This window comes from Tachypleus tridentatus, chromosome 7 (assembly GCF_004210375.1).
Source record: "Tachypleus tridentatus isolate NWPU-2018 chromosome 7, ASM421037v1, whole genome shotgun sequence".
Taxonomy (NCBI): domain Eukaryota; kingdom Metazoa; phylum Arthropoda; class Merostomata; order Xiphosura; family Limulidae; genus Tachypleus; species Tachypleus tridentatus.
The window spans coordinates 43,727,312-43,754,381 of record NC_134831.1 but is presented as its reverse complement, the minus strand read 5'-3'; the positions used below and the strand labels follow the sequence as shown (position 1 = coordinate 43,754,381).

Here is a 27,070-nt window from a genome sequence, read left to right as displayed (position 1 = left end):
TCATACAAAATACTGGGCTGTTTCGTTGATCAGTTACTGTTTTAATTTGAATTGACCATTTTATTTGTTTATATGTTATATCCACATTGTTCACAGGTCCATGTGTTTCGTACCTATTCAGAGTGTACTTACAAATAAATATGGCACAGCACAGTTTAGAGAAACAAAAATTAAGGGCCTTATACTCCAAGATTATGTGCTATAGTAACAAATCATCAGTGATATAATAAAAACTGTAAATGCAAATGACAGTTACGTTTGTTTTCTAATTTCAAAATTCAAGCGAAAGTTAATTGTTTGTAAGAATCAGATCAAATATATATTTGACTTGTGCATTATATAATAAATAAATACTGTGAACCTGACGATGACCGAAGAAGGTCGAAACGTTGTTCGCTCTTCTATGTAAAGTGTTTTCTCAGCCCAAACGAGCCGTTTTTGCATATAAATACTGTATCTCTTTTGTGTAACGTTGTACAAAAATAGTGTTAACTCTTGAATTTAACAAGACGTACACGTTATAATGTAGCTTAATGAAATCATAACTGTACGCTTCTTTACTGTAACCTGTGTGTTTGATATTACACGTTTTGAAATCTAGTTTTTGATGTTCTCGTTTTCAACATTATTGCATTATTAAGTATTATTTTAGTGTAGAGTTACTCTATCTCTATATTTTATTGACCAATATTGAACGTGCTTAACGATTAAAATAATTATGTGTATTCACTAGACACAAATAATTAATTTTAGCTTTACCAGATGTCCCCTGTTATCAACGTTACGTTTACGGATTTACAACACTAAACTCCAGGGTTGAAATTCCCGCGAAGGTCAGAGCACAGATAGCCTATTGTATAGCTTTATAATAAAAATGCATACCTAATTAGATGTCGAGAAATGTTTGTATGTCACTGAACTTTGATGTAACACGCTCAGCAAAATGTGTTTATTTATTCTTTCACTTTACACAATGTTACAAATCACGAACATTTTAATTAAGATTTGATGATCCTGAAAATCACCTTTAATTATAAATCAGTGATTACGCAAAACCATTATCTTTAGAGGACGAGTATCTGTCATTTTTTTCCATGTTCTAGATGAATCTTCATCTGAAAAACATGTTAACGCTTCGTAGGAACACAAATAGCTCAATGCAATAATAATTACGAATTGTTGATATGTTCAATTGTATGGTTGCTCAAGTAAATAGATTCTCATATACAAAATATAAGGGACACTTGTCAACGAGTTTGGTCTAAGATGATCGTTAAATGTCTCTCCATTTCGGAAATGTGCAGAACAAGCATATCATACACTTGAACATCATGACTACAACAACAGTTGTAAACCACTTATATTTATATCATAACCTAAGACAAAGGAAATGTTACAGGTTTGTCCTGTTTGTACAGACAGCAAAGTACGTATGGCCTTTATTGTTTTAACACGTTGTATGACTAGTAGCGTGTAACTCGCTAATGGAGACCACTGTTACCAATTCTCTACTGGGATCTTGCATCATATCACACAGTTTAAAGTTAATGGCCCATTCCAGGAATAATGAATAATTTGTTTCTTGTTCTTGTGATAATTTTCTTCCTTAACGTTTTGTGTGGATGTAAATTTAAGGTGCGTTTTATTTTTGTTGCATGTCCGATTTTAGTCTGTTTTCAATCAGCATGGAAAGTCTTGGTGAGGAAGATATTCATGTTTGTGCCTCCTTACGAAAGCAGTGGTTTCATCATTAATAAGAGTATTAATATCTGTAATAATCTGAGAGACTAAGACATGAAACTTTAATATTCTTCTGCAGATGGTACATACTTCAATTAAATTTCATCCACACACAAGAGCTTTCTTAATTTAAGTTCCAATAAAAGCTCTTTCTTCATTAAAGAGCTGACATGGGAATGTTGATATTCTACATGGATTTTACATAGAGGTAAAATTAATTTCCGCGACAATTTAAAGAGACATTTAGATGATAGCTTTTCCTTGGATGTATTATTTTGCAAAATAAACATTTAAAACTGAAGTATTAGTAGTAATTACAACTGTAAACCCAACAGGGTGCTTACAGTAACTTGGATACATTAATCTAAAGTCGACGTAATTAATACATTCTCCGTCTTTTACGTCATGCAAAAATCTGGTGGTGTTGACTCTAGGAAGCACCGCGAATGTCTAGACGAGAGAAAACATAATGACCCGTGAGGAAATAAATATATAAAAACTATATGAAAGGTCCTAAAAATCAGATTAAGCAAAACAGTACCTGAACAGTTAAACAATCTGGTATTCTTGGTGTAATGTAAGAATCATAATACTAATCTAAAGATTATAAAACACTTTTATAGTTGTGAAACAATATGAAAAAGTAATTTCTGTCTTACATAAAACAACTTATTTTGGATTGCACGAAATGTATGACGAAACACTCATGAAAGTAATAAAATGCAAACATGTCTAACATACCTAAAATAAACCATAACCAAAGATAAGTCCAATTATTTAATCACCAAAAATGCAGCGAGAAATATTATAGTACCCCGCTGTCACAGCGGTAAGTTTTTTTCGGTTTTACAACACTAAAATCAGGGGTTCGATTCCCCTTGGTAGACACAGCGGATAACCCGATGTGGTTTTGCTATAAGAAAAAGACAGAAATATTATAATAAAATAGAACCACGTAGTCCAGCATTACTGGAATACAACATGAACTTTAATCTGTATGAGGTTGACCTTTACAGTATCGCCCCCGCTTGTACAGCGGTATGTCTCCGGATTTACAACGCTAAAATCAGGGGTTCGATTCCCCTCGGTGGGCTGAGCAGATAGCCCGATGTGGCTTTGCTATAAGAAAAACACACGCACACTTTACAGTATCAGTACGTTAGTGAAATGTATCAGTTCGAATATAATTTTTAAGTAGATTATTTCATTATCAAGAACGTTCATCTGTAAAATCACAAAGTTTTATCAGTTTTAAGTGTGTAACATGAGCTGTTTTGTTTTTTATACTCATCAATTGTCTTAGTGTTGAAGTGTTTCCTGCAAAGCTGTGATGCGTTATTGATGCTATGTTCAAACTATAAGTGATAACTATTTATTTCATTCACTTAGCTCCCATAATAGAAACTCTGAAAAGGTAAAATATGTGAATGGAGTTGTTCTATAGTAAGTATCTACTTTCAGAAAAACGTTTTAGAAAGAAAGGTAATACCAATGTTACTGAATTCAGCTGAAACAAAAAAAAATCATATAGAGTTTAATAACCTTTTAAGTAAAACAGAAGAATGAAAACAGGTTTATATGTGGCATCTTACATTCAACAGGTCTTAGAGACTATTTTGCGTTTGAGCATATTATATTACCTTCAATTTATATGGCTTATCCAATAATATCTACAGTTTGAGCTTTTGTGTATTAAACAACATGGAAGAGTTCGCTTCAGGTCTACGCGGACTGGAAGTTGAATTAACGTCTGAATATGAACATTTCCCATGTGATACATATCTAGGTATTGGATACTTTGATTGTCATCCTATTTGTAAACTACTCTGAGGACTATATATGTGTAGATACGTTAAAGATTTTCTTTCTTTCTCACCAGAATGTTGGTGAAGTAAAAGGAACTTAAAACACATTGAATATTAAACATGTATTGGTTAAAGTAGTTTATGTGTAAATTGTGAAGTACACTATACAAGTTATTCAATCTAATATCTGAAATATTAAATTGTATATCCACATTTTTTTTATTGGTGGTACTGATATGAAACAATAAAATCCACTTTAGCGATAAATACAAAATATAGTATCTTGTTAAAAACTATGGTTGTATATTTGTATAACATGAGACAGCATGACACTGTTGATGATCAACAACATCCTACAAACCACATAACAAGCATCTGCTCGCGTCCCACCCCCCCATATGTATATTAACTCATTCCCCATCCTCACCCACAGTAACTCACTTTGTAACTGTCCGCCATTTATTAAAACACTTTATATCCAACCGCCAATACTAACACAACTGAGAACTATCAACCCCTCGTGGCATCTCATGAAACATTGAGCCCTCTGGTGCAACTTTATGGAACTATGATATCACGTGACCACCTTTAATCTCCATTCTCTGATGATCCTCTATTGAAGCATTACCTTTGAGATCAGGTCGGAAGGGTTAACTACTGTAGCATTCAGTATTATTTTCTGGAAAAAAAATCTAGTTTTGTAAATATTTAAACTTCTAATTTATTTTGATTTTCAAGTAAAATAAACTACACGGGCTATGAAAATTATTTTTGACAAGAAAGTTTCACTCTGTATTTTTATTTAATTTTTAGTTGTTGCAAGAACCAACTCAGCTCATAAGTAATTTAAAGCTGGCTCTTATATTTAAATATTTTCATATAAAGATCTTAAATACTTTATAACCGTATTATATTTCATTTTTCAGCCTTTTTAAAAAACAAAATGCCCAATCTTTTCTTTCTTTTATTTCTAAGATGGATATATTGAATCATGCTTTTGTTCAGTGAATATCAAAACAGTTTTGCTTATGGTTAGCGTATTAAATAGTAAGACAGGATCAAAATTAAAATGCCCAATTAAACACTAATAATTATATATATTTATAATCAAGCTCAGGATTAAAACGCGTCGTTAGATATTGTCCATGAGGTCGAGAAATAAAATTATACCAGTATCATTCATTTGAGTAGTGAAGTATCTTATATATTCCTTAGTTTCGAACTTTAAAGATGGACAATTTATGCATCACAATTTTCTTGAAAAATATTACTTTAAACGTAAGAAATATCGATATTTTTAAAACATAAATATCTTTTACGAAAAAATAAATATACTGTAAGAAGTTTTGAACAATTGAAATATACTGTAATTATATTTTGAAGTTTTAGTAACGAGCTTTACTGGACGTAATACAATTCTTATTATTTTAAATATTTATTTACACACGACGAACTTATATAAATAATATTCTGGCTGTGAAGTATTGATTTGAAATGTTTATTCCTTAGGACAATAGTTAGAACCAAACTTCTATATTTTAATGTATTTTTGTTGTTATTTCTTTCATATTAAAATACAACAATGATCACAATTTGTTATTTAATAATATATATTCTTATTCGTTTTACTTTCAGATTCTAGAAAGTGGCGACTTGGTGATCCGTAACTTAGCATGGGAAGATCTTGGTGGTTACACATGTTTAGCTAAAAACGTGCATGGAAATGATAAAACATTCACTTTTGTCTATCCAGCCGCGGTAAGTTTAACATGTGTAAAGCATAACACGTTAATAAGAAAAGTTTCCTTCAATTCTCTTTCTCTTTTTAAGTAACTGTTAAAAATACAATGACAGTTTTATAGAAAATATTCTTATCATGAAATATATTTTTATATGTAATGTTTTTATACTATATCCTTGTAGTAATTTTATATTATGTCGTTCGACTTTGAACATTTTAGATATGTTATAAAGAAGTTAGGACACAATAAGTCATTTGTTGCATGAATTACAATATTAAGTCACTATTGCTTGGTAAAAGTAATTATTAATATAGTTCTTACGTAAATATATGTTTCACGTTTCATTCGTTTGAACCGTTAAAACTACTTATTCTCGCAACGGATTCGTGAGCATGAAACATAGTGTTTTGATGAAAATACAACCACAGAAGTGACGAATAAACAGCTTATTGATTGAACATTTCATAATGTACACATTTCATCTTCAGCATATTACTTCAATAAACTATAAATACCCTTAATCTGTTTTTGTAGTCAAGCACAAAACTACATAGTGGGCTATCTGTCCCCACCACGAGTTTTGAAACGTACAGATATACTGCTGAGCCACTAGTTAATTACTTGAACGTTGAACAAAAGTTTATCTTTTACAGTGAATAGCTGTATGTGGCTGCATAGACTTGAAATGGTTCATCAACAAAAGTTTGCTTATTAATAAACAACCTTTTTCTACTTGAAAAATAATTCAACTTATTCTAGTTAATTCTTTATTAGTAGCTATGTAGACAGTTTTGCTAAGTCATTTAGTTTATGTCTATATTATTTTCAAATTTGATAATTTCTTGGTTATAAGTCTTTACGGTAATACATGCGCTTTCGTCTAACTTTTGAGCAGTTAATTGTAATTATATATTTTGTGTTTATTTCAGTAATTTGCTGAAAATCAAATGGGTATATTCCAAAACGTTCAATAAGTGTCTTGTTGTTCATCACTTCTGTGATTGTGTTGTTCATCGTATTATTATTGTTTTGTCATGACTTGTAGAAACAACCTTCAAATTTTATGTTGTTTTAAATTTGGTTGTGATATCAAAATTGTTTTGGAATTAATGTTACCAGCCTAGATTTTCTCTGCTCTTTCATTCCGTTTCCATGACAATGTTGCGATTTCTCTGTTAGAAAAGTTTCGTAGTGCCAAGTTGATGAAGTCCTGAAATTATTCACTATGTCGTGTTAGAGTGAGACTTATTTTTGTAACTAAACGCCTGATTACGAGTCACATAGAAACAGCTGCAAAACGTTAGAGAAAAACGACGATACGGTAAAAAAGAAACTGTGCTGCGAAATATGTGCACTAGCCTTTTACCTAATTACACCATTGTGTTAATATTAACAAATAAAGCTAAACTAAGCCTAAATTAGCAGTATGTACAATTACATTCACTCTTTGAACAAGTCCAAATTCCCAAATAATAACAACAAAATGAAAAATAATGCAATAACTGCTAGGAGTAAAGAGCATTAAAATAATTATTACTATGAACACAGCAGTTGTCAATAGATTGGATTTGTCCTCTTCTCTTTTCCACCCTATTTAAATCTCCTCTTTGGTTTCCAGATTTTCTACAAAAGAATATGAGATTGGTAAAATGTCCTCATTACGAAAAGTACACTTTTAAGTAATCCGATTATGGTTTAAGTTTTAATCTCGTAAAGAAAATATTTGATATTCAGATGGATTTCCATCATTGACCTCTTCGTTCTAACGTTCAAAATTCAAATGGCTTAAGAAAATAATTTTATTAATATTTCCTTTTCCTTACAATCAAAATATAAAATCCTTTTTTTTGAATCCCATGTGTGAACTACTATATATTTATAGTACTCAATATTTTTTTTTCATTTTTATCTCCTTATTAATTCGTACAATTATTATAAATTAAATCTGATTATAAGTTTTGAAAACTCTTTTTCTCGTTATGTTTTCATTTTTTACATTAATATATTAATGTATGAGGATTAGTTGACGGTAATAGCTAGGTTTACTTATGTTATTCATATGGAATCACTTATCTTACACTTCAAGAAAGTGAAGGTAGGTGATCAGACGTTTCGTCTGCGCTCTGCTTTTCTTCTGTTGCTGTCAAGTAATGTTAATAGGGGAAAAAATATTTTCGTAGATACCTTAGTTGTAGAGCACAGAGCTACATAACAGGCTATTTGCACTTTGTCCACCTTACAGAATTCGACTACAAATTTTTAGGTTCGCAACTTATCGCTGATGCGCTAACGAAGAGTTTCGGAGTTTTAGCAAAGATACAAAAAAGTTATCTTCTTCGTCTTTTTTTTTAAATATTCACAGTTCGAATACTCAGAAAAAATAATTTATTTTACATGAATAAATTGTACAACTTCTGTAACAAAATACTTTCCTTGGTTTAAGTTTCGTGAAAATAAATTTTGAATATTTAAATACATTACGAATAGGTATGACAACGAAGCAGCTACTGAATTGTCCTTTCATGTATTGGATACTCTATTTACTACAGTTTGTGAGATAAAATACTTCTTTGATGAGATATGTCCTTTCAGCCGTGGGGGCGTTATAAGCTACGGTTAATCCCACTATTCGTTAGTAAAAGAGTAGTCCAAGAATTGGCGGTGGGTGGTGATGACTAGCTGCTTTCCCTCTAATTTTGCAATACAGACTGAAGAGGAAAGCCATTTTCTTGAACAAACAAATTTCAAAAAGCCATTGCGACACTTATTTCACAAAGATGTTACTTGTTACACGGTTAAGTACTAAACTAATGAAGAGGTTGTATTTTTTAGCAATACGGTCGTTAAATGTATTATACTTACAAGAAATTTCTATAACTTCAGAAGCACGTTTAGCACTGATTGTGTAGTGTTTTAATATGTCTAAATTTTCTTTTCTACAGCCTGAAAAGGAGTAATTAAATATGGCCACGAAATTTCTATTCCCGAAGTTTTCACAGTCACGTAACTCCATCTGTTCAGTTACTTATGCAGTGCTTTTAAAAGTAAACAAAAATAACCTTTTACGTTTCTTCTATTGGACATTTTTATCTATAATTACCTGCTCACAACGCTGTTAAAATTTGTCTATACGTGTCTTTTTATTAGCTTTTCACAAAATTAAAAATCTAAAAGGCGTGTACATTTCTATATTGTTAATTACAAATTTGTATTGTTAATTTTATAAACAAGTTTATGTTAAATTAATTTTCTTTTTAAAAATCGTGTCTTGTTCTTGGTTATTTTTATTAACTTATTTACATCCGTAATGAAATATTCTGAAGTCTGTAAATATTATCTACATCTTGTAGTCACGTGAACTGATATGAAATAATGACTATGGATTAAATCATTTTTCATCTGCTAATTTATGCATTTCTCTCCTCTGCTTTCTTTTAATAATAAAATCACTTTAAGAGCAAAAGTAAATCTATAGAATATAATATTATTTCCTGTTAATTACTGGAAATTGTCTAATAAAGACGTTGATCACGTGCTCTTATTTTACGAACACTGTGAATTTCAGTAAATTTGGTTGCTACTGTGTACTTCAATCACGTCTCAGCTCAATCTTTATTGAATAATTCATGCTAAAAATTGCATGTAATGAGAAAAAAATTCTTCTAGCGTGATTTTACCACATAGGCAAGAACTTCTTAGATATATAATTAATGCATTTTCAAATAATAGCTCTAATATCCAATATTTTTAAATCAGTGTCACTAAAGAACAACACAAGTAAAAACATTAATAACACTAATGTTTTGACATTAAATCAGAGATGTTTAAAATAAATTCTGGACAAAAGTAGTCGTTTTCTTGAAATACGATTAATACGTTTTTGTTTCTTTTTTGAATTTTCTTGTAAAGCTCCTAAAGATATCCATAAGAAATTTTGAATTCGTACACTAGAGGGAGACTAATTAACTACATTCTTTGTCAACTGCTGAACTATTCTAGAAAAAACGTTTGTAAGGTAACGGGAACACGAACTTACATTCACATTCTGAGCAAGGTAATACCCACAGTAAGTACTAGAGTTGTCTGGAAAACTCGTAACTAAAGCTAAACAAATAGAATATATGATTTTTTTCTGATAAACATAAAGTTTGAATATTTTTAAGTAAACAACACGAAACATACATAACCCAACGAGCTCATCTTGCACGTTGCGGATTTCTTAAGGAAAGAAGTGAGAAGTATTAGCGTCATGAAGAAGCTCGAACTTCGTTCCAAATCACATATTTTGTTCAAAAGAAAACAACATTGCAAGAAACCTACCAGGACATGGAATCAACATCAGAAGATAGTATATTCAACATTAAGAAAGTGGAATGTTGAGTGAAACGCAGTAGACAACAGTGGGAAGATGATTCTAGATAAGGTCTACCCTGAATATCGATCACAACAGAAGTTGTAGATAAAGTTCATGATTTGGTTATACATGATAGGAAAATTACCATTATGACGTTTGCAGAGAAAGTACGAATCAGTAAAACTACTTTAGTAAGCATTTTTGGTGACAGTTTGGGCATAAGTAAATGTTGTCATCTATTCGACGCCTACTCCAGAAGTTTCAACAGCCTTCGTAATTATAAATTATATGTGAGTTCATTGCTTCAATCCAAAGACAAAAATGTAAATCTTTCAATGGAAACACCAAAGTTCACCTACTCTAAAGAAATTTAAGTAACAACCCTGTAATGAAAAGGTCACGACATCCGTTTTTTAGGACGCGATGGGCATTTTGCCAGTTGAATATTTGGAAAGGAGACATATCGTTACAAGATTTTACTATGCATATTAATTAATAATGTGCATTAAAAAATAAAAGAAAATACAGACAGATTGTTCAAATGGGGACTGATCTTCCATCAGGATAATTCCCCATCTCACAAATAGCGTGTTGCTTTGAACACTGTTCACGAAACTAGCTTCAAATTATTTATTTGTACATGGGATATAGTTCCAAGTAATTTTTTTTTCTGCCCTAACCATAACATCTTTCTGAAAGGACAAATATTTCAGAGTGACAATCTCGTAGATATCGTTCAATCAGAGACTGAGGACGAAAAAGAAGAGTTATTTCAGAAGAGCATAAATGCTTTAAAGAAGTATGCTGAAAACACATCATAGCCTGACCAGTGTCTCTTTTGTCTATATGTTGAGCCATGAACGTTTAGGACATCCTCTGGATTATGGGAGTTTGGTCTCATGAGTTAGAAAATTTTACTCATAGAAGGTAATTCAATAATGAATGTAGGGTTTCAAAGCTTGAACTATTCAACAAGTGTAAGTATAACCTGTATGATTTTCAGAGAAGCATCAATACAAACATGCACAAAAAGGAAAAGGGAATCAGTTATTGACACACACACACACACACAAATATATATTGTATCCATTTATGTATATAAAAATGAAAGGAAAACCTTATTCCCATAACTATTTTATTTCATGATATTTCGAGATTTATTACACCACAGTTGTGATAAGCCAAAGACAATGGAAATATACTCTTTGAGCTCATCCCCTCTCCAATTCGTTCAGTGGTAAAACATAGATTTTATAATGCCACATTTTCAGGTTTCGATCTCTGAGATAGAAATACAGCAAACAAAAGTAGTTATTATTATTTTTAACTCGTGCACTTAAATAACAAAAAATGCTTATGAAAAGTATACCTAAGTGTACAATGAAAGTAAATGTAAAATATTAGAAAATTAACAATCCTAAAAATTATTACAAGGATAAAAATAAAGAATATGAGATGTGTGAACGTACTGTTCGTTAGCCATGAAGTAAATGCATTATATTTAAAACATATTTTGAATATGCCAATCAACAAGCTGCGTAACAATCACAGATGTTATAAGTTACTGTGGAACGGAATGTATCAGAACTATATTTTCACAATGTTTGGCATTTAACCTGTAGTGTGAAGCCACTGAGAACTAATCTCTTTTGAAAAGAATGATATGTAACAACACTTGACGAAGTAAAATATTCATACGCTAAGATCATAAAGGCATTTTCCAAACAGGGGACTTAGAATTTCGAAGCTGGAGATACCTTTTATTCTTAATAGTATTAAAACGTAAAGAATAAAGGTCAACTTAGGAAACTAAGGCCAAAGTGTAGCGTCTAATAGCAAGAGAGATTCCATACTCATACAAAAAAAGATCACTAGCAAAAGCCGTTGACTGTTCTACGGAAGAGTCCATAAGATAATGTAAAAGGACCTCCATTTGGATATATAAGGCCAAATGGGTAGATTCACCAAAATCACGCTTACAGTCACGCTTACCTTACAAATTGTTGTATACCTCAAGAAGTAGAAGAATAGAACAGGAATTTCTGCTATTCCAATGAAAACATACCAGCCAAGTAGCCAGACGCTACGTTTATGAATTACTGTGCAATCCAAGAATTGTTAAGGGGCGTTGTCGTTCTCATGCACTAGGACTAGATGGATTATGAAAAGTTTGCAGAAGTGTGGTTTTAAAAAGACAGTTCTGCTACAGAGTTTTTTAACATATACAAACCACGCTGTAGGGACATGGTGATGCTCCCAAATCGTTTTAATACATCGTCCTCAATCTCTCAATACAACAACCGGCTATAGCAAACAACACTTCAACATGTGCCAGCCAGGTACAAGCAAGTAACGAATCCAAGCCAAAAGTATTCTTCGTATTCCAACATTGTGAACAATGTACTATTGATTAAGTGTCACTGGCTAGTAGATACTATATAAATATTGACTTTTATCAGCTACCATTCATTCATATTTCATAAGAAATATACAGACGATTAACAAGCTTTAATTAACAATTAGCAATATAAACTGTTACCAAACAAGAATTCGCAATGTTCTAGTTTTATATATGAACTTTTTTAATATAAATAACACTCTTATTTATCCACATTTACTGCAGATAATAAACAAGCTTGATATAATAATAATAATATAAGTACATTTCTTAAGTTTGTTTTAGCGATCGAGTACATAATGGGATATCTGTGCTTTTCCCACTGTCTAATTTACCGAGGGAGTTATCCCTTAGAAACCTGTCCTTTAGAAAGAGAGTACATAATTTATTGATAATTGGTTTCATACAATTAAAATCACGTTTATAAACATAAATGAATCAATTCATGACAACAAACATATATGAATATAGAATAAAGAAATGGATGTTTAAATTATACCCAGTTTTCCTCATTTTCTCCTTCAAACTCTTGGATACTTTTAAACATTTTTTCCTCACTTTTCTTTTCATTAAACCTATTCTTGTTCTTTTTTTCTCTTTTATTTATCCTTGTTTTTTTCTGGCTTTGTAAACCGTATTTCATAGTCTCTTCTTAAATCTTCTAAAACCACTGTTCCTTTTAGTTCTTCCACTTATTTTGTTTGCCCTCTAAATATATTACTATACACTACACCTTAACTTTGTCAATATCTTAATAATTTTCTTCTTTTGCTCTCGAATATTGTGCTTCACCTTTTTTTTTTCCCTTTAAATGGCTTTAAAGTATGCAGTCGGTTGATTTATCAACATCTATATAGTTCGTTTGTATTCTTTGTTCTGCTTTTTTACGCATTGCTTCTTCGATCTTCCTTCGTATCTCTCTTACATCTGTTTTCCTTTTGATCAAGTTTTCATCTGTGCTTCAAACTCTTTCGGTGCGCCTCTCATCTTTATTTACTATTTCATATTCTCGCTGTTTTTCATTCATCTAATTATATCCATGAAACATATCTTTAGTTACACTAATTTCTGTTGGCTGGGATATTTGAATTACAATATGTTTGCTGTTCGCGAGTTCGAAACTTGTCGCCGAACAAGCTTTCCCTTACAGCCCCGAAAGTGTTATAATGCAACGGTTAAAAGCACTATTCGTCATAGAGAGTAGTCTAAGATAAAAACAAAACAACAACTATGATATAGCGTATTTTCTTTTCCCTTATTCAAAACTTAGTGATATCCGTAGAGCCACAAATAAACGTATGTTTCACCACTTTGCGTTCTAAAGCACGCCACAATCCTTATATATACCAGTTTATAACCAACATTTACAATAATAAAAGATACGTGCTATTTACAAACCATTAGCGATATGATATGGCAAATATTTATCATATATATCAATTATATTGTAAAAGTCACAAGGCGTTAAACCAGTGTGAAAGATATGGCTTGTATACTAGTAATTATCAGATATAAAAAATTTAGTCAGTCAACGTATTCTGTGTGTGAAACGTGGTCAGGATTGCTTATCTCTAGTTAAAACGATGCTGCAGGACAGATTTTACGCTTTAGCTGTGGTCTCAGTTTGATGTCCCTTGACAAAGCTCAGTTGATGGAATTAGTCACGTAGGTAACAATGTTTCCCGAGAGCACTTTGTCTACACGATAGAGAGTGGTTGGTGACGAGGGTTTATTTATTGCCTCAGCATACCTACTCCATGGTGGTGGTCGTCAGAGTGGGTTTGGCTTTACCTCTGTAGAATGTGGGAGCTTATCTGTTGTAGATGTGAAAGTTTTGGTTTTTGTGTCTACTGAGTGGCAATTGTGATAGGTTGTTGGGGCTTTTCATGGGTTTAATGTTCTGCAGTGTAAAGAAATTTTGTTCATCCTTTATAAGAGGTTGTGTGTAGTCCTTAGCAGTTCCTGTAATAGGTGTTGTCTTTTGGATTGAAACTTTCGCCAACTAGATGTAGTCCATTACATTAGACACATTAGATATGTGCTGTACACTTAGTCTAGTGTGGCCACATTTTTGACAACTGTAGAGGTGGTGGTGGATGAACTACAGGATAATTTTTCTTCCTTGGTGAGTTTCTTCACCGTGTGTTCGTCCTGTAAAGATATTTTATAATGAGTGTGATGTGCTTATTTTGATTATTTGAATTAATACTTGTAAGGTTTCCAGCTGATACACTTTGAGTGGTTGGTTCTTCCTAGATCTCTTTTGCAGTTACTTTGAGTAAAAATCCTATGATTACAACTGCGGACTTGATATACAGTGCACCTCAAACATAAATTGTAATGTTCGCTGACTTTAAAGCAGTTCCTGACCGAGGGTTTAAGAGTTTGATGTAGACTCTTGGATAATTGCTTTTAATAATGACCCCCATTCCTTTTGACAAGCTTCACTGTGGTTAATGATACTGACACACTGCTTGGTTGAGCAGGTAATATAATTTGGTTTTCTAGCATGCTTTGAGAATCCTTCATCGTGATTGATTTAAGACTTGAGTTGATAGACGTTAGAGATGGCATGCTATTCTCCTGAGATTTGGAGAGTGATTTTTTGTAGTTTTACAAACACTTGAGTATAGTTAAGACTTCTCGTAAAGAACAGATGTATGTCTTTAATATCTTCTTAATGCCCATGATTGGAAGTAAGAGCTCTCGAAAGGGTTTATTTTTAGCCTGTTAAACAAACTTTTGAATAAAATTTCTATATGCAGTTAATTTTGAAAGTGTTGCTACTCACCTACTAACTATTATTCTTTCATACTGAATTACCTTAAGATATTATTACAAGTACACCTCTTCCTCATTCACTCTAAATTTAAATGAAACCCCATGAACCAGAAAGGAAAACAATTGAAGTTTAAAAATCTATTTATTGATACAGGAAATCCATCATTAGCAGTAGGCTTGAGGCTCAATATGTTTATTAACTATGATGATTTAGCACCTTGTGAACCATTCCTGAAAGAAGAAGTCCTTCACATAAATATTTTGCTATCTTTTGTAAAGGTCTCTTTTCTTTTATGGTCGTATACTTCTCTCCAAGCACAGACTAAGATTAATTTTAAACTCTTATTTCTTCGTCCTTATTAAGAATGGAAGATAAAAAGTATCCAGATCCCGACCTCACACATAATATTTGGCCTTAATGTTTGTGTACTGTTCTATACTGATGTTATTATCTAGATGCATGGAGTAGTTGTTGAGTAAATGCCTGAAAAGTAACAGAGAATGTTGCATATTACTGGACAAATATGTATGAGTTGTTTTGAGCAATTTTTCATCAAAACACGCGTACACATCTTTTTTCTATGAAATAGTGTGCTTTTGGTATAATCGTTTTCGAAATAGTTCAAACAATTTCTCTGTACTTGGAATATAGTCATGCCTCATAATATGCTAGAAGTTATAAATTGTCAAATTGTTTGACTGTCCAGAAATGGTAGAGAGCAAATGGATATTGCCAGAACACTAAGATACTCCCAGTGTATTGTATCCAGAATCCTGAAACATTATCGGACTACAGAAAAAGTGTTTCCAGGAAAGTTTACTGGTAGACGCCGAAAAAAACAACAACTATTGTCCAAGATGACTATGTGTTGACCAGGTTAACATGTTAAAATCAAAAAAGGTCTTGCAATACCTTACAACAGGAATGGTATGAACGCATTCATTTCAGGGTATACAGAAAAACAATTAATATGTAACTGACTAAACAAGGTTATTTTGCAAGAAGGGCTATCTGGAAACCAATACTAACTATAATTCACTATCAACATGTTACTTAGGCAAGACAGCACTGTATCTTACAGTTATAACGCTGGTGATCTGTCATATTTTAAGATGAAAACTGTTTACAACTTGTTCAAGCTGATGGTATGATTCATGTTTGTCTTTTGCTTGGATATCAAATGAGGGAAGAGTGTCTGTTCCACTGGAAACACATAGGAGGCAGCGCAGTACACGTTTGGTGGAAAACTTACTCTTTATATCTTTCATGGAAATGTGAATGACACCTTCTACAGGTGTCACATGGAGATGATATTTCTGCCATATGCTAAGGCAAGGTTTGGCAATAATTTTGTGTTCCAGGATGAGAATTCCAATGCCCACAATGCGTGTGTTGAACAGAATCATCTCGACTAGGAGGACATCACAAAATTTGTCATGGCCAGCAAAGTCTTAAGATTGAAATTCCATTGAGAACTGTTGGACAGAACTGAACTAAAATATTGGTAACTGCGACCCTAAACCAGCTACTGTAGCTGAGTTGTAGCATCTTCTAGTGACAAGTTGGGATGAAATCATAGTGGATCACATTAATAACCTCATCGACAGCATTCCAAGTTCTTTTGAGGAGGTTATTAGGGTTCGAGAAGGACCAACTAAGTACTGAATGGTTAATATGAATTAATATAAAGTTATACTTTGTCAATAAAAAATGTTTTAACAAGACAGCTTTCTACAGGTGTCTGTTTGTTGTTTTAATAAATCGTTCGTGATGCCCATAGAATCCATCTCATTATACAAATTACATATTTATATGTTTAATATAGCAAGTGTTTCTCAGTTTGACAGCGCTAAGTGCATTTGCATTACTTCTTAATAACATAGAACTTATTTATTAAAAAACATGCAAACATTTTGGTAAACTGTATAATAGAACTTCCTGTAAACTTACCCAATGAGACGTTCTTGTCCTATAACTGAAACTTTCTTCTAGTTCACGAGAAAGACTGCGTAAAATTTAAAAGAAACCAAAAAATTATTTTCTTTCGCTGTGTGATTCTAAACCTTTTTGTTAAATTTCTTTAAATACATTATCCTTTGATGTTAGTCATGTGTTATTGGTCTGATAAAATAACATTGTTTTGTTGTTGTTGTTACAGCTATTTCTCTGGTTTTTCTTTAATTTTCAAGACAGGTCAATATAAATTAGAACATAATTATATATTTTAATGAACTGTCCACAAAAGATATCGGATTAATTTAACTTTTCTAAAATACCATCCTTGTTTAAGAAATGCCGAACTTTAAAATGTACCAACATGTTAATTTTGTATTACTGTTACAATACTTTGTTGCTTGAAATCGGTTTTTAGTTTATTATGTATCACGTTTTACTGGCTGATTTTTACAAAACAGGCACAACATTTACAATTTATACCAACATCGTACGAAGGAAACATGTTTGACTATCTAGCTTCTCACATTAGAGGTGAACAGTAAAGAAAATTTAATAAGGTCAAACCAAGATGGTAATAAAACATGCGGTGTTCACGTGCAAGGCGGGGATCTTGACTTCATCTGACCTCCCGTTCTTAATAAAGCCGAACAAATAAGAGCTTAAAATGAGCCTGAATCTGTGTAATGGAACGTCTTTCATTGAACTGTTCTTGGAGAGAAATATAGAAAGTATGCGTTCATGAAGTATAGCAAAAACATTTAATTTTCTGTGAAGGGTTTTTTCTTTCAGGAATTGTTCACAAAACGCTAAATCGCCGTACGCCGTAAGTGATAAACTTATCGAGCCTCAACCCCCCCCCCTTCCCTTCTGCTGACGATAAGATGGATCTCCAGCAGCGATCACTAGGTTTTTAAACTGCGACTGCTTTCCTGTGTGGTTCACAAAGCCTTTTAGCTTGATTTACATCGAAATACAACAACGTAAAGCAAGACCCACTGCATATCTGACTACTAGAAGAGCAAAGAGTAACAGTGAAGTCTAGAAAACGAGAAGTTGAAATAGCTACTGAAGGATTGCGGTAGTTCTCGGATGCGGAGAATTTATCTTGGAATCTTAGATCTGGAGTTCTGGTACCGTTTCTTATCTGGCCAGTTGGACAATCCAAATACTAGTAGAGGCAGTCGTCTAGGCAACAGTGGAAATGTTCTAGAACTTCAGGTTCTAACCCAGTTACACCACGTCCCCTGAGGTATGTAAGTAGGCTTATGTCTTTAGCCTACAAGTGATTTTAGAATTATATAAGTAATAATCAAAGCAGATCAAAAACATGTAGAGATCTCCGAACGTTCTTCTTTTTTATGTACATAAAAATCTCCAATACTAGTGCTATTCTATGGTAATATTTGTTTCAAGATAATTCAAAAGTGAAAAACAATAAAAAACAACATTATGATTCAAAATTAAATGCTTAAAAATGTTAAATTAGTCTGCAACAAGAAAATTTCATCATCTTTTCAGTGTGATGGCCTTACGAAGGCAGTATTGCATCATCAGAATTTTGATATTCGTCTATGAGTATCTGATGCAAGAACTGCTTGAAGTTCAAGATAAACAGAGAGCTAGAGAGAAAGAAGTTTGTGGATAGAATGTTGATAAGTGTCAGCTACATTTCATCACTTACTGGATGTATGACAAGTGCAATGAATTAAAGAAATATTTTTAGTTAACATGAATGGTTGTTAATAGTGATTTTCGTTATTTAATTACAACGTGCAGTTATGTTTACTTGGCGAGATGTTTCTTTTTTTCTATCACGTATCTCGATGTCAACTTTTTTATATTAATTTCGTATAAACAAAACTCCCATTTCTTAAAATATGTATCCTTTGCTGACCTACTATTTATTTCCTTAAGATATATAATGATGCGAGTATATAATTAGCAATAGCCATAGCAACAGAGTCCCGAAGGTCAGCAAGCTTTAAATTATGTAAAATATTTGAATCTTTAAAGCGCGTTTACGCCCCTTAGAGACAGGACAAGAATACGCATACACAGTTTCGTATAATTACGTCATCGCAAAGGATTTTCACCATGTACCAATCCAAGATTTTGAAAAGAACTTAAGTCAAGGTTACACAACATATACTGATGATAGAAATGTAGATAATATAGCATGCAAAAACGTAGTCATTGTTTTAAAATTAAAAAAAGAAGATATGTCGAATATTGTTGGATTAGATGGCAAAGCAAATTTACATACAGGGAAAGCGTGTTTTGTAAATCTTTCTTGATTGTTTTGTAGTTGCAAGTAATATTCACGAACATTGTTGAATTATAGTACGTGTTTCTATCTGTCTTTAAACTGAAAACTACTTTAGTATTTTATTTATCAAACGTGTTAAAGCTACAGAAGAAGTAAGGAAGACAATCAAAGATTTTGTAAAGAACTTAAGTCAAGTTTACACAACATATAATTTTTTCGACAGTCTTAATTAAAAGTTTTGCTGTTTTGTAACGAAGCACTCGTCATGTCTTATACGAAGTTTTAGAATCTGAATTGGAAGTACAACATCGTAATAAGTTTGATTTCTTGTATAAAGTCATAATTATTTTTCAATGCTACATTCTTAACTTATCGTCGGCATGTTATTATTTCCGATATAAAATGCCTTTTTAAAAACATATTATAATTCCAATAAAGATAATCCATTCAAGGTATAAGTAACTTTTTAACATGTTCAGTTACAAAATACATAAATCTTTCATTATGATACTTGAATGTAACATATAGTCTCTAGTCTAACTAGATTTTCTGGTCTTTGTTACCTATAGCTGCTTTAATATAATGTTGCTCCCCATTACACCACTAAAAATATTGAATTTAAAACGGGTAGAGAAAACGATTATGGAATAAATATGTTTATGTAAAAAGAAAGCCAGTAAAAATGAAAGCATTATTTGAACGGGATATATGTTTTTATTCGTCGATCCTTTCATTAGATTTTACTTATTGTATTCATTTATTCTGTGTATTTACCAAGTTTTGGTGCTGGGTTCCTCGTATTGTCATCCTATTGACCAGGAGAGTTCCTGTCTTCCTTTCCTTCTGTGAAGGTAAATATTGCCAACAGCAATAGTGTACTGAATATTTCTGCAGAACTGTGGCTCACATACCGAGTTGCAACCAGCCCTCCTAAAGTAGTACAGTAGAGAGAGTTCCGCTTATATTTTTCTTCATTCACAAGGATATAAAACATGAGGGGCGTTAACATAGGATCAGCTGAACAGCAAAAAAAGAAAGACGAGTAAGTTTTATATTTAACCCCAAATGAATACTGTAGAAACTCTAAAACCAGCTAATGTATGTGGCAATTTTCTTGAATATTAACTTTTCTGTAGATATTAGGCAATTTTTAAGTGATTTAAGAAGCATTTTAACTCAATCAAGATGTTCGGATAATGCTTTTAATAATTTGAATTTTATAGTTCAGAATAAAAGCTGTTTTAAGAGAAGCTCATTGTTTTGTTGTAATTTGATATGTTGGTGAAATAAAAATAAGAATATAAAACTAATAAAAATTACAGTTTCAAGAACTGTTTCGAAACGTGAAATATACCAGTTTTTAAATATGTTTTCTCAATTTTTCTTTAGAAAAAAAGAGAAGTCGTCAGAAATGAATACGTCAGGTTGGACAAATAAAAAACAAGATCAGGGGATCCACAAACCTGAATCCGGAGACCGAAACGAAAACCTGAACAAAAACTCTTGGGGACCTATTTACCAAAATAAACAGCACTTCACAGAAATGCATCATTGCTAAATTTAACCTTTCTGTTCTTTGCTAAATGAGGAAATTTTCGAAAATGGCGCCGATCGTGATATGTTTCCTTTAGATGCCTTTTGTCTTAAGAAACGCCAGAAGTTAAGCGCAGAACAATAGCTATTATCAAAATATGCTTTATCTGTTGGGTTTTGTTTTTGCTATTTGTATTCTCTTTTTAAAATCAACATATTTTATAAAATTTAAAATAACCAAAATACTTTGTAATGGAACCGTTAAACATTCTGAAGTTTTAATTAAAAATTAAGTTTTTTTTTAATGATACATTTTCTAACTGATTACAAGTTTCTAATATTTATACTAAAATCAAATTATAAAAAAATTCTTCACGTTCTTTATGAATAACAAGCTTAACAAGTTGAATTAAAACAAAATTTTAGTCTGCAATAAAGATTCATAATAAAGTATAATAGACGAAATAAATAACGATAAACTGCTAATTTTGTTTTGTTTTTTGTTACCAGTAATTTTTCAAAATCCTAAAATTTGTATTTGAGTGAACACGTAATTTGTGTATGAAGACCTTAAACCTAAAAATTAGATACTTAAATATATGCTCGTCAGTTCAGTAAGTTTTGGTTGCGTTTCTGTTATTAACAGTGGTATTAAATATGTGTTTGCATTGTTTAGTATAACAGTGTTCCTGTTATTTTATTGTTGGATGAATACTAACAGTATTTAAGTGTTTGTTTGTATGTTTTGAATTTTGCGCAAAGCTACACGAGGGCTATCTGCGCTAGCCGCCCCTAATTTAGCAGTGTAAGACCAGAGGGAAGGCAGCTAGTTATCACCACCCACCGCCAACTCTTGGGCTACACTTTTACCAGCGAATAATGGGATTGACCGTAACATTTAAACACCCCCACGGCTGAAAAGGCGAGCCAGTTTGGTGGGACGGGGATTCGAACCCGCGACCAGTATTTAAGTGAAATAAATAGTTTTCTTTGCAATAATGGTTTGTTTTCTAAGTATTCAAAACAGTGAAAATAGAAACTAGACTTAAGAAAATATATTCGTAATATACTATCATTTGTACATATAAATACGTAAATAGAGAAGTTATTATCTATAGTTTATTTAATAAAAGATAAAAGAACGAATTAAAACAAATAACAAGCGTATTACTCGAGATAATCAGCGTATTATAACAGATAAGCAACGAATTTTAATAAATAAACTGAATTACAACATGGAACTGTCTATTTAAATAAGGTAGAATAAACTATTACATTACAGAAGACAGAAACTTTCAACATTCAAACAGCGTATTACGATATAGAAATTGTACAACAGATAAGTATGAGAAAGACATGATCTTTATCCCAAGTTCTAAATTGGAAATAATAATGATATAAATGTGCATATAGTTAAGTGACGATTAATTACCTTAGGTAAGGATAAAGTTAGTACAGAAAATACAAAGAGAAAATTTTATTCACCGTGAAAAAAATCTAAGTAATGTTTAATTGATTTTCCTAGTTTATCGTGTGATACTTAAAAATATACCGACAGTACCTAATTTTCATTACATACTTAAACATAAATATACGACTAGCTAGTAATAATAACCTATTTGAAAGGTTTTACATCACCAGTTAAAGAATTAAAAGAGTGGGATTTACAAGAAGAATGAAAAAGGTTTACAATATAGACATAAGACTATAAGACAGAAACCACATGATAACTTATGAATTTTTTTAGGAATTTTAAACCTCGCACACATACATATATGTTTGTAAAAGAAACACATAATCACAGGATATCTTCCCAGTAAAACCATGAAGACTGAGAATTATGATACTCCAGGGAAAGAAATACGCTGCGTACTATGTACCAAAATCATTTATATTTTAAAGTACAAATCTGTCCACATCACAAGAACATTTGACGAAGAGCAAAGTTTACATGCTGTTATATAGTATCATCTGATAGCTCATCGCTAGTAGCCTGCAGCCATATACAAGTGTGAACTCGTTAATTACAAAGTTGGGCCTGGCATGGCCTAGCACGTAAGGCGTGCGACTCGTAATCCGAGGGTCGCGGGTTCGCGCCAAACATGCTCGCCCTCCCAGCCGTGGGGGCGTTATAATTTTCGGTCAATCCCACTATTCGTTGGTAAAAGAGTAGTCCAAGAGTTGGCGGTGAGTGGTGATGACTAGCTGCCTTCCCTCTAGTCTTACACTGCTAAATTAGGGACGGCTAGCACAGATAGCCCTCGAGTAGCTTTGTGCGAAATTCCAAAACAATTACAAAGTTTCAATTTGTAGAGGAAGGTATATACATTTCTGACATAAAATAGTTGCATTCTCTATTTATTGCTAAACTTTTGGGGAAAATTCAAATATTCCAAATACAAACTTTGTCTACAACAATCATGTATACGAAACCATGCGTGCACTGGTAAGTAAAACTTGTAAAGGGCAATAGCTTCCCTCCCGTTTACAGACAGTTCCGAGCCCAACCATCAATGTGAAGAAAGTAGATCTAACTTCACAAAACTACTTTTAGAAACGTACTAGTCCCCAGCTGGCACAGCGGCAAGTCTACAGATTTACAACGCTAAAATTAGGGGTTCGATTCCCTTGGTGGACTCAACAGATAGCCCGATATGGCTTTGCCATAACGAAATATACACACATACACGAGCGTAATATACCCCATCGCGGATAAGTGGCAAGTTTACCGACATGCAACGCTGATGTTAAGTTTTTCTGGCCAGGTGGTTTAAGGCGTGCGACTCGTAATCTGAGGGTCGCAGGTTCGCATCCCCGTCGCACCAAATATGCTCGCCTTTTCAGACATGGGGGCGTTATAATGTAACGGCCAATCCCACTATTCGTTGGTAAAAGAGTAGCCCAAGAGTTGGCGGTGGGTGGTGATGACTAGCTGCCTTCCCTCTAGTCTTACACTGTTAAATTAAGGACGGCTAGCGCAGATAGCCCTTAAGTAGCTTTGCGCGAAATTCAAAAACAAACAAGTTTTTTTCTCTGCGGTAGCTAAAGCGGATAAACTAGTGTGTTTTTTTTGCTCTAAAAACAAACAAGTTTTTTCTCTGCGGTGGCTAAAGCGGATAACCTTGTGTGGTTTTGCTCTAAAAACAAATATATTGTAGTTTTTATCTTAGTTACTCCTTGCCATTAAGAAAAACGTAGAATTGCATCATTGTCAGTGTCCTTTCAAGTACTTGCTAATGTGTAAAACATCACAAGATTGGCTTCATTTGCTGTTTGCCCGTTTTAGAGGAAAGACTGGATTTATACACAATCCATACGTTGTCTGACTACAGTTCACTCTCAATAATAGTACTCTCCAAAATTCAATTATAACATCAAGATGGACATATAGCCTTACGTCCTAGACCGTGACTGCCGTGTTTATCTTGTTTTTTCTGTGAAATGGTACAGAATAATTTGTCCTCTTGTAGAAGGTGCGGATCACCAGGAAATTAATTTATATTTCATTAAGTTAATTTGCTTACAGCTAGGTGGCTTAAAACATCTTTATATACACTTAAAAGATTATATCACCTTTGTTTCACATATAAAACAGTTTCTATGAATTTTAACAATGGGTGATATAACAGGTGAATCTACTAGTTTTACGAATCGTTTATCTAACAACTCAATTTCAAGGCTAAGAGATTATTTTGTTACTGCTTTTAGGGATTAGGAAACGGGTGTTGAAAACCTGCTTATATGAAAGTCAAGACTGATCGTTCTACAGTCGCATCTATGAGTTATTATTAAATAGCTGCTTATGCGAGCTTCCAGACCGAGCAACATTGCAATTCCTTCTGGATTTCAAGAATGAATAGTCCATCTGTTAATTCTTTAAATTTTCTAGAATGCATGATCAAACAGCTGTTGCAATTTTTCGCGAATACATGTTATCTAATAATTAGTTTTGTGAATTTCAAAACTGAGAGAAATTACACATGAATCTAAGTATTTTGAGATAGTGTGGTCGCAAGCTAATTATATGAGCTTTAAAAACTGCTTTTATAAAGTTTAAAAAGTAAGTGGTCATACACTTAGGTCCATGAATGTCTAGAGTAAATGAGCTAACAGCTAATTCTGCAGATTTCCAGACGGAGTAATCATACATCTACTTGAATTTTAACTCAGTTATTTCTGCGTACATAAGTGGCAGAAATAAATAATTTAACAGGTGCTTTTATGAATTTTAAGACTGATTTATCTAAACACTCTATCTAAGAATTTTAAGATTGAGTAATATTGCTGTTACGTTACGTATTATACTTTATATAGGACGAGTCTTCGATTTATTACGTTACGAAAGTTAACGTAATACTGTCTCAAATAACCGAAAATTTCAATTTAGAAGTTAATTAAATGTTAATGTCTCGAATTTATGATATTTACCAACAAAGTTGATATACACAATTTTCTTTTTTTAACGTATATATGTTTTAATATACAAACAAATAAAAAACAATACAGTTTATAAAAAAAGGGTTATTACTACTAGTTATTACAAATGATGGTTTATGTACAACAGTTTTACAAACTTACAGACAATACTGATTCTTATATCCGGTCTAGAACTGAATATTTTATCGACGATCCAATTCCACGATGTGCAAATTATTTCTGAGTTGATACACCCTGTACACTTCTTTTGACGGTAAGTCTCCGGATTTGCAACGCTAAAATCAGCGGTTCGACTGCCCTCGGTGGATTCACCAAATAGCCTGATGTGGTTTTGCAACAAGAAGACATACACACACATAATTCACCGAAATTTAAGATCTATAAACGTTCCTGGTCCAAATCTGTAGTTTTCTGATTAATTGGCGTTAATCACAATTATAGTTTCCTCGGCCTATAGCACATTGACTGTAGCTGAGTAATATCACTTGCTGCTTTTTATGCGAGGCACTAGAACGTTCACCAAAGGTCTTTTGGCAACAATACTGTCAATCATTAGTATTGCATACATAGCAAGTGCTTTGTTGATTCTTAGCTTTAAAATATTTATATTTTACAAATTTCGAGAACAAGAGGGACTAGCGCAATACACAATCAACAATGCAAAAAAGAAAACTATACACAAACAAGCGTAGTCACTAAAATATGTGTATAATTGTAAATCCGTAATAAGCTCTTTCTACCAGTTTCAAGACTGAAAGACATTGCAACTTCCTCTATACAAATTAAGACTGAGCAATTTCAGCTATTTGTATGGATTTTAAGACTATGTTGCCTAACAGATGTTTCTGTAAATGAAAAATTTTCTTGATGTAACAGTCACTTTTAAGTAGCTCATGTCTCTGTGATCCTAAGCCCTTTTCTATGGATTTCATCAACCAATGATCTAACAGTTACTTCTACAAATTTAATCACAGAGCAATAACGCCCCTGATTCTATTGACTTTAAAACTGAATGATCTTACAACTGTTTATATTGATCTTTAGATTAAATGATCCAACACAAGCTTCTAAGAATTTCAAGACTGAGTGACTTAATAGCGCCTTCGATACACATAAAGACTGAACAATCTAACAACTTCTATGAATTTTATGACAGTGATCTTACAGTTCCTTCTGTGAATTCCATAACTGAGTGTTATTTTAGCTGCTTCTATGAATTTCAAGTTTCGCAATCTGACAAACACTTCTAGAAATTTCAAGAAAGTATTATCTAACACGTATTCTATGAATTTTAATATTCGATGATTTTGAGTTGCTTCTGTGAATTTTTGGATTACGTGGCCTAATAGTTACTTCTATGAATTTCAGTGCTGGCTGACTTTATAACTATTTGTATGATCTTAAAGATTAGTAAAGTTATATTCACTTCTATAAATTTCAAGGATAAGTGATTTAAAGGATGTCTAATGGATTTAAAATCTGAATGATTAAACAGATGCTTCCATGAAATGTTAGACTGAATGATGTAACATTTGATTCTATGAATTTTTATACTGACTGATCTTATCTCTGCTTCTATGAATTCTAAGTTCCTTAATATGGTGTTTCTTTCAAATTCAATACAGCTGTTTCTACAAGTTAGTAGATTGGGTGATTTAACAGTTACTCCTATGAATTCCAAATAAGTGGCCTTTCAGCCGCCTCTATATATTTCAAGACTAAATGACATTACGGCTGATTCTATGAATTTCAGGAGTGGCTTGAAACGTAGATATTTTTATACATTTCAAGACTTAATGATCTTATAGTTGCTTCTATCAAATTCAAGAGTGGGTGATCTTAGAGCTGGTCCTATAAATTTAATGAAAATGTGGTTCATAGTTTCATTAACGAATTTGAAGTCTAAACGATATAACATTTCTAATATGGATTTGGAGATTCAGACATCTAATAACAGCATCTATGTATTTAAAGATGTATTTGTCTTACCGCTGTTTCTATGAATTTCAAGACTTGCTAAAGTTATAGATCTTTCTATGGATATCAAGACTTAGTTA

General features: G+C 32.5%; 1 protein-coding gene and 1 long non-coding RNA gene across 5 annotated transcripts in view; one reads left to right on the top strand and one right to left on the bottom strand.

The window, feature by feature from the left end:
* LOC143255541 (zwei Ig domain protein zig-4-like) overlaps positions 1-20,085 on the top strand; it is a 33,563-nt gene extending 13,478 nt beyond the window's left edge. For all 3 annotated transcript variants that reach the window (XM_076511369.1, XM_076511371.1, XM_076511370.1), the window contains exons 7-9: positions 5,181-5,303; positions 8,230-18,026; positions 19,822-20,085. In XM_076511369.1, the coding sequence (XP_076367484.1) occupies positions 5,181-5,303; positions 8,230-8,244 (138 nt within the window). In that variant the 3' untranslated portion in view covers positions 8,245-18,026; positions 19,822-20,085. The remainder of the gene's footprint in view (positions 1-5,180; positions 5,304-8,229; positions 18,027-19,821) is intronic.
* On the bottom strand, positions 1,796-25,993 carry LOC143255543 (uncharacterized). 2 transcript variants are annotated; one of them, XR_013030698.1, is made up of 4 exons: positions 25,155-25,993; positions 16,772-16,826; positions 6,825-6,910; positions 1,796-2,190 (listed from the first exon to the last, which is right to left on the bottom strand). It is a non-coding gene; the product is annotated as an uncharacterized LOC143255543 (long non-coding RNA). The 2 variants fall into 2 exon arrangements; XR_013030699.1 differs by lacking the exon at positions 6,825-6,910 and having other exon boundaries at positions 1,796-2,653.
* Between the last annotated feature and the right edge of the window lie 1,077 nt (positions 25,994-27,070).